An 8,301-nucleotide genomic window follows, 5' to 3' on the forward strand; every position below is an offset into this window, starting at 1 on the left:
GCCGTTGGACCGAGATGCTTGGCCTGAAGTGCTGACGCACATATGTAATTTACCCTTTCTTTAACTCCGGGCTCATCTCTCTGGGCGTTTCTTCTTAGATCGGCTCCATCCTCAATCTTGACTAGCTGAACATAGAGGATTACTGCTGAGTAATACCTGCTTTGTGCTCCGCAGAGTGCAAAGTGTTATGTCTGCAGTTCCTCCAGCTCCTCTTCATATGTAGAGTAAGAGCCAGGAAACACAGTGTTTGGTGTTGCAGTGCAAAGGCACGTGGCAGGCTACAGCTACAGTGAGTTTCTGGCTTTGCCTACCTCTGAAATGTAAATAAATACACCACGATGGAAAAACCCTAAACCTAAAAAACACCTCTAAACCTAAAAAAAAAAAACCCCAAACCCATAAACTGTTCTGTGGTTTGGATATTTTGGGTCAAGCTGAGCAAATACTTTGATCTGTGACCGTATCTGGTATTGTTCTTGTTTCTTACTAAATTCTAGTCTAGTGCTTTTGATCTAGTGTTTGAAACCAGGACTTTGATTGCTAAAACGTGGCATCCTCGAGGCAGAAGGTCAGCCACACAGATGGCTCTTCGGACGAGTCATTTGGTGCAAGGCTGCTCTGAGCTTCAAAGGCGTCGAGCACGTTTCTCTCAGGAATGACAGAGCTCGGCACTTGAGCGTATCGGGACTCTCAGGTTCTTCACATCCCTGTACAGGGTGGGATTGGTGCTGTTCTGAGGGTGACTTGTGAGCTGGCTGGGGAGCAGCCTCTGTGTTTCTGGAGGAGGAGAGACCCAGTCTTCTTTTTGAAAAGCTTTTCAGGGCAGCTTGCCCTGAAGCAGTCTTGTTTTCAGAGCTGGTGTTTGTTCTGAAGTCATTAGAATGGGGATATCTGCAGAAAGGGTGTCCCTTATTTTCTCTCTGTAGGTGTTGTTCTGTGTTTATAATCAGGGACTGGGTTGTGCTTGGAGGGGAGGAGGAGGTTGGACTGACCACATTTTGCTTGTCTTTTGATGTTAAACCTTGCGGAGAGAGACTGTAAAACAGCAAACCTTGGTTTCTCGCTTGAAATATCAGATAGCTGCTCCTCACTTTACCACGTTGTTCTTCCTTAGCTGTAGGTACTGGCTTCTTGATTGCTTAGGGGAAAAGCAAGGCTGGTTGGCCAGCCTGCCTCTGCCCAGAGCCTTGGAGCGGAAAACGTGCAGCAGAGGGGGGGAGACGGATCTGCCTTGAGGAGCTCGATGGTGGAAAGGGGCTGGGACTCAGCAGGGAAGCAGGTAGCAGTGAAAAGATGGGACTGGTTGAAGTAAAAAAACCCAAACCTGCTGCACCCTCCAGAAAAGATCTTCTGAGCTGGAGTGATGTCTTGGCTGTCTTTGGTGATCAGGGGTTGTTAGGTACGAGCATGGTAGAAATACAATTTATGTTAAAAGAGGAAAAGAGTCTGGACACAGACAAAGGTTTACCAGAGCATCCTTAATCTCAGAAATCACTCGGTTAAAAGTAATCATTCTTTTAGGTTTTTATTGATGTCTGGTTCTCACCAGGGCCATGTCCCTTTGGGGGCTTTTGTAGGAAAACTTTGTGTGATCTCTGTTCTCGACAAAATGAAGTAGCTACCAGGAAAGGTCACGGAGGTGACATACCGGGTGCCTTCACACAGATTGGATAAGATGGTGCGCTCGAGTCAGTGGTGTTCTCTCAGCAGGGGCTTGCTTTAGCCACCGCGGCAACAGCATCTTCACCTCTGTGTTTACAGCTGCGGTAAGGTCCTTGTTTTCAGGATGGTCATACAGAGCATCTTCATGGGCAGGTGAGGCCACAGTGTGATACACAAGCTGAAATGGCAGATTGAGCCTCCTCCTTCCTGTTGTGCCTAGATACGTTTAAAAGTCAGAGGTCTGAAGGGTAGTTGGCTCTGCCTACTTCCTGTGTATAGTCGTATTTTTTAGTACTCTCCAACGTCCCTCTGTAAACTCTAGGCCTGAAATCGTTATATTTGTTTTTCAAATGAAAACAGAGCTTTTCTTGAAATCACATGACTCTAGAAGCTTGAGATTGATAAAAAGCCCCTGAGATTGCTATGGAGACTGGTAACACTGCAACATGTTCTGCCTCCTTTTGACCAGGCGGCTCTTCTCCGCGGGGTCTCTACGGGTACCTCAGGCTCGCGCAGCTCTCCCTGTGCAGAAATGGATGGTCAGCCCCACGATACCTCATTCTCTCCAAACCAGAGAGATTAAGTTCAACTAACTTTTTTCTGGTACCTTTCCAGGCTCCTGGTCTGCAGCACCATGCTGGATCCCAAGCCTCACCCTGCAAGCCGGAGGTGAATCCAGGTGAAAGCCAGCTATTGCTGTAGGTGTCAGGATGACCAAAGCACGGCTCCTCCGTCTCTCTGTGGTGCTGGTCTCCATCTTCATGATCCTCCTGATCATTGTGTACTGGGACAACGTGGGAACAGCTCACTTCTACCTGCATACATCCTTCTCCCGGCCTCATTCCTCAGGAGCCATCCCTGGTATCGCGGCAGATGATGAAGGCTGGGAAGCCTTGCCAGATGTGGATGAATTTTTGGTAAAGCTGCTTAGTTCGAGCCTGAAACAGAATAGCTCTATCCCCCAAAAGACAGAGCAGCTGCCTGTCCAGGGCTCCAGCAAGCCTGTGGTGAGCAATCTGGAGGAGAATGTGCGGGGCTATGACTGGTCTGCACACAATGGCAGAAGCAGCTTGGACCAAGAGAAACTGCAGATAGAGAGGCAGAGAACACTGCGGGAGTTTTGTGCCAATTCCAGTTTCACCTTTGCCACCAAGGAGCGCTCCTTTGATGACATCCCAAACTACGAGCTCAACCACCTGATTGTGGATGACCGCCATGGCGTCATCTACTGTTATGTCCCCAAGGTGGCCTGCACCAACTGGAAACGGGTGATGATTGTGCTAAGTGAGAGCCTGCTGGACCGGGGGGTCCCATACCAGAACCCTCTGGATATCCCCCGGGAACACGTCCACAACACCAGCACCCACTTGACCTTCAACAAGTTTTGGCGCCGCTATGGGAAGTTTTCCCGGCACCTCATGAAGATCAAGCTGAAGAAGTACACCAAGTTCCTCTTTGTACGAGACCCTTTTGTCCGCCTCATCTCTGCCTTTCGCAGCAAGTTTGAACTGGAGAATGAGGAGTTCTACCAGCGCTTTGCCATCCCCATGCTAAAGCTGTACTCCAACCATACCAACCTTCCCACCTCCGTTAGGGAGGCCTTCAGGGCAGGCCTCAAAGTCTCCTTTTCTGACTTCATCCAGTACTTACTGGATCCCAGGACAGAGAAGGTGGTCCCCTTCAATGAGCACTGGCGGCAGATTTACCGTCTGTGCCATCCCTGCCAGATAGACTACGACTTCATCGGAAAGCTGGAGACGCTGGATGAGGACGCTCCTTATCTACTGCAGCTTCTCAAAGTGGACAGGCTGCTTCGCTTCCCCCCCAGCTACCGGAACAGGACTGCCAGCAGCTGGGAAGATAACTGGTTTGCCAAAATCCCGCTGGCTTGGAGGCAGCAGCTCTACAAGCTTTATGAAGCAGATTTTGTACTCTTTGGCTATCCCAAGCCAGAAAACTTGCTTAAAGACTAAACACGATTGGGCGGTGGGTGTGGGAGGGGAAAATCTGAAATACCAAAAATGTTTAAAGCCTCCTCATTTTTGCTCTTAATTCCCTTCCCCAGTCAGGTTGGTACCATGGAATATATTTTTTCTACTGCTTCCCCTTCTGTTTTTGCAATAATGCCAGAGTCCAGGGTATTCCAGCCAGCTGTGCGTATGCAAAAAATGCCGGTTTTTTGTTACCACTTTCTTCTGTTTTTTGTTAAAACGTCCCCATGTTTTTCAGTGGGTCGCTGCCCTTTGGTCACTCTGCCAGCTGTGTCCTTCTTTAGCTTTTTATTAATACTTTTTAAAAATTAATATATTTAAGATATTTAATACAAAGTGTGTGTCATGGCAAAGGAAGGGAAGGAATAAAAAAAAAAAAAACCCACTTAAAAGAAAAACCCAAGAAATGATGCATCTGCCTCTGTGTGTTGTCTCAGAGCTGCTGTTTTGAAGGTCCAGGGTTTGCAGAGCACTTGCATCTCTTTGGGAGCTGGGTTTGTCGGTGGTGCCTTCACCAGCCCTGTCTGCTGGCAGTAGCTCCGTGCTGGGCTTGGGGCAGGTCGGATGGGTCAGGGCCTGACTCTGCCAAACAGCCCTGGAAGAGTAGCAGTGCTTCAGCGACATGCACTGCTTACAGCTGGTGAGCGTGATGCTGGGGCCACAGGAAGGAAATTACAGTTGGGAGCAGTGACGTGGGGCCCCATGGGGTGTTTCAGGATGTGCAGGTGGCCAGTGCAGACGTCTGTGCTGCTGCTCCTTTCAGCAAAGTGGTGGCAGGGCTCTGCTTTCCAAAACGCTGCTTTATACCTTTTCCTCAACTACTTTATACCTTGCTAGTGTGGAGCATCTTCCCTGACATAGAATTGTCTGGTTGGAAGAGACCTTTAAGATCATCAAGTCCAACATGTCCCATTCCAGGACAGTGCATGAAGTTCCTGGGGGTTGAGGCCAACCTGGATGGGCAGAACATGCTCTTAGATGGACGGGCTGTCCAGAAATCGGCACCCAGGCCTCACTCTGCAGTAGCTTAGGCAGAAAGGTGGGTCACTGTATTGCAGCCGCTTACAGGACAGGGAGGTGTGTGCTGCTGCATGGCTGGGCACTGCTGTGGACAGTGCAGGTCCCTTGAGAACCGGACCGTGTCCTCATTTCGGTGCACTCTGGAAGGGGATGTGGCAGGGATGCAGATGCTTATCCCTCGGGAAGAAGGTCCAAAAGGTTTCTTCTAATAAGCAGAAATCAAGGTGAACTCAAAGTTCATTTGTTTGCAGAGTGCCAGCTACTGCTCGTGATGCTGCATCCTCATCCGCTGCCTTTCTGTTTATACCAAATGACTGATGCAGATTTAATCATCTGCCTTGCTGGGACCTGCTGCAGGAGTGATGGTTGCCCACTGTGCTAGGAGCACGTGGGCTGCTTCCCAAAGGAAATGAATGTGTTTAGAGAGACATTTTGTGTCTCATCAGCTGAATCTGCCTCTCTTTTTTCTCTCTGAATTGCTCTGCAAAAACTGTCTGCTTAGCAGATTGGGCAGGCAACTCTCTTTTACAGCTGAAATGCTTAATTATTTCCCTGGGCTGTGGATGGTAGCAGTGATTAAGGTCCAGGATAAGGCCTTGAGGCAGCTTCGTGTTCTGGGCGGACTATAAATCGGCCTTTTCCTCAGTTTCTTACCGAGGCCATCAGCCGACGTGACCTTCCCCTCTCTCCTTGTTTCCCCAACCTCTGCATGCCTACATCTGCTTGGCATTGCACGTTCTTCCGAGCAAATGTGCTGTATCAAGCTTTTTAACCTGTAATTGAAAGGTAATTGCTAGTAGTTATGCTCGAAACAAAGGGTTTGTTTCTCATCATGTTCACACCACTCTCCCCTAATTTCTGTAGAGATATTTGCAGTTTAAATGAGCCTGAAGCCATGATCAAGGTCTCGGTGCTTAGCTCTTCACAGCTTGGGGGAAAAGGAAGTGTCTGTTTCTGAGTCATTATTTAAAACTAATAATAGAAAAGTGTTGATCTATTCAATTTTTTTGCAGTTACTAGCTAATTGCTACAAAACAGAAAGAGGTTGTGAAATCTCGTCTCCTGTAATGAGTAATCCCAGGAGTTTCTTGGTTCCTGCTACATTTACATTTCTTCGGGGTGGCTTCATCTCACTCTACAAAGAGACCCAATGGTTGTTTTCATCTCTTGTCTTTACAAAGTGTTTTTTTCTCTTAATTTAAATTTAATTGATGTTTACTATGTGTAGACTTGGATGTCTGAAACCATAGTGCAGATGTTGTGCAAGCTTCCTTCCAGCTGCTTCCCCTGCACCTCTTGATCTAGTCCTGTCTCTTCCTGTCCCTCTGTCCATGACGCCAGCTTGCCCTGAAAACCCTCTGCTCCCTCAGTGTTCTGTTATTCATGGCCATGTCTTCTCGCAGGACCATCTTTTCACGGACACCGGCTGTCAGTCTGTCATCCTGGGCAGAGGAGAAATGCGTTACAGTTACCGTCATTTTTGGCAGCAAGATCCTGCTTCTGCAGTTGGCGGAGAAGGTGCAAAATGCCTGCAGATCCTCACAGCAGATGCTCCCTGTGATGTGAAACGTATCCTCTCCTTATGGCTGCGCTGTAATTTAACAGCAATAGAAGGAAAAGCCCTCCCTTCCCTTGCAGACCCTGGCTGGAGAGAGGAGGCTTTGAACGCACTGACTTCTCTCCTCTCTCCCCATCCAGAGGGGGTAAATTCCAGCATTATGTGCTAATAATGCCCTGAATCATGCCAAGGTCCAAAACTCCCTCTGTGCAAGGTTCAACCAGCTGCCTTCATCCCAATGGCTTCATCAGCCTCCCTAAGAGCTGGAGTCACAATGGATGGATGGCGTAAGGCCACCAAGGGCTCTGCCTTCTGTACTTTTCCTCTTTCACCCTGTCAAGTCCACTCTTTGCTGATACGTAAGACATTTTACTATTAGTAGACTTGTACCCAACCAACATGCTGGACGCTGCTGGCTCTCTCCTCGTTTCCCATTGCCATGCTTCAAAGCGCTAGCCAGGAGGAGCAGTAAAGCGCAGATGGGGAGGCTTCATGTTGCAGTAGATGTCTTCTGGGTTCCAAATAGCTTGTTCCTTGCTGCTTTTTTCTTTTGAAGCTGTCCTCCCCACCCTTCCACCACTCTGAATGTATTGTTAAGAAGTCAAAGGGGATCCAGGCTGCACTGAGCTTTGTGGAAAGACCACTGGGTTGCCAGAACTGGGATGTTGCCGCTGGCTTTGGGAATGTGCATTTTTTGATTTTTTTTGTTTTTGTGGGTTTCTTGCTCTGTTCTGATGGTGTAAAAGTGGAGAGGGATGGGAGAGAAGGACAAAGAGTTCAACCAGCCATGCTTCCTTCCCCCCGGTTTCCTAACAAAGCTGGAATTTGGTATTTGACAAATAATGGCAGAATGATTGGAAAGGGCAGGCGGTTATGCGTCTCTGCTGGCCTGAAGTCAGAAGAGGGCTAAAAATTCTGGAGTGTAGATGGCTACGATGCTAGTACTGATTTTATAAGGGGTGGAAAAATGCTTTGAAGCAGCCTATTTGTTTCTGAATAAACCTGGCTTTGTCATGGCTTGCTCAGCCTGCAAAGTGACGTCCTGTTCCCCTCCTGGCTTGCTTTTCCCTGGGGTTGACCACTTGGCCAAAGTCAGCACGGGGTCTAACCAGGCAGAGGCGATGCGCAGATGCAAAAATAACCTGGGGTTTGACCAAGATGTTTCCAGCCAGTTAGAACTGAGACCTGCTGTAGTGCTTGCTCAGCATCGGAGCCAAAGGCTTTACACAACCATTGAACAGTGTCGGTCCCTTGCTGTTTGGTGCTGGATTCACGGCTACGGTGGAACACATGTGACCTGGCCCTGCAGCCCCTCTGTCCTCCAGGAAAGGACTGTCAGGCCTCAGAGCTCTTTGCTTTTTGAGCAGTGACATGGCTTTGCCAGGGTCGGAGTGTGTCCTTAACACATGGGTACCTTTGCAATTCAGTAGTTTTTACCTTAACCCTTTAATTCGCTTGAGGTTTAGGGGGACAAAACTCCTAATTTTGTAGACCCATTACCCATGGTCAACAAAAATTTGCCCTGGGGTAATGTGTGAGGTGAAATGTTTTGGCTGTGTGTTTTGCATCCCTCAAGGTGGCACTGGGAGGATGGAGGGCAGGGGATGAATGGCAGCATTGAAAGGGTGGTGAAGAAAAGCCAGTTTGTTCCTTCTTATGTAAGCTGGACCTTTGCGGCAGCCCGCGAGGAAAGCCGGTGACTTGGCAGGGTGCTGCGTGGCTGTGGTGCGAAACGGTGCCAGGGAGGGTGCGGGCTCTGGTGACTTACAAGCAAGTCATGTTGCTTGAATTTAAGGGCTTGCCTACATTGGTCTTGCTCATAAACCCTCTAGTCAGGGGCAGGAGGGAAAAAAAAAAAAGGTAGAATTTGATAAATCCTTTGATACTTGGCTGTTTGGGCAGAGATGGGGAGGGTGGGTGGTGCAGGGCCTGGAGCAGGCATAATGCAGCTCTTCTGCCCTCTCCTTCGTTAAATCAAATCGTGGATCTCGCTCGGACTGTGGAGGTTGAGGTTTGTCCTTGCAGGAGCTGGGTAGCGTTTGGCCTGGGTGCTGTGGGAGAGCCCGCCGC

General features: G+C 48.8%; 1 protein-coding gene across 1 annotated transcript; it reads left to right on the forward strand.

Moving 5' to 3' along the window:
• Window positions 1–2,285: 2,285 nt before the first annotated feature.
• Window positions 2,286–3,635, forward strand: CHST12 (carbohydrate (chondroitin 4) sulfotransferase 12). The gene has a single exon (XM_010145263.1). It carries the CDS (start codon window positions 2,373–2,375, stop codon window positions 3,633–3,635), a length of 1,263 nt encoding a protein of 420 aa, XP_010143565.1. The 5' UTR covers window positions 2,286–2,372.
• Window positions 3,636–8,301: the final 4,666 nt, after the last annotated feature.

Source organism: Buceros rhinoceros, unplaced genomic scaffold (genome assembly GCF_000710305.1).
Source record: "Buceros rhinoceros silvestris isolate BGI_N320 unplaced genomic scaffold, ASM71030v1 scaffold2361, whole genome shotgun sequence".
NCBI lineage: Eukaryota > Metazoa > Chordata > Aves > Bucerotiformes > Bucerotidae > Buceros > Buceros rhinoceros.

Coding starts and splice junctions, on each gene's coding strand:
- CHST12 (XM_010145263.1), top strand. CDS start 2,373: ATGACCAAAGCACGGCTCCTCCGTCTCTCTGTGGTGCTGGTCTCCATC.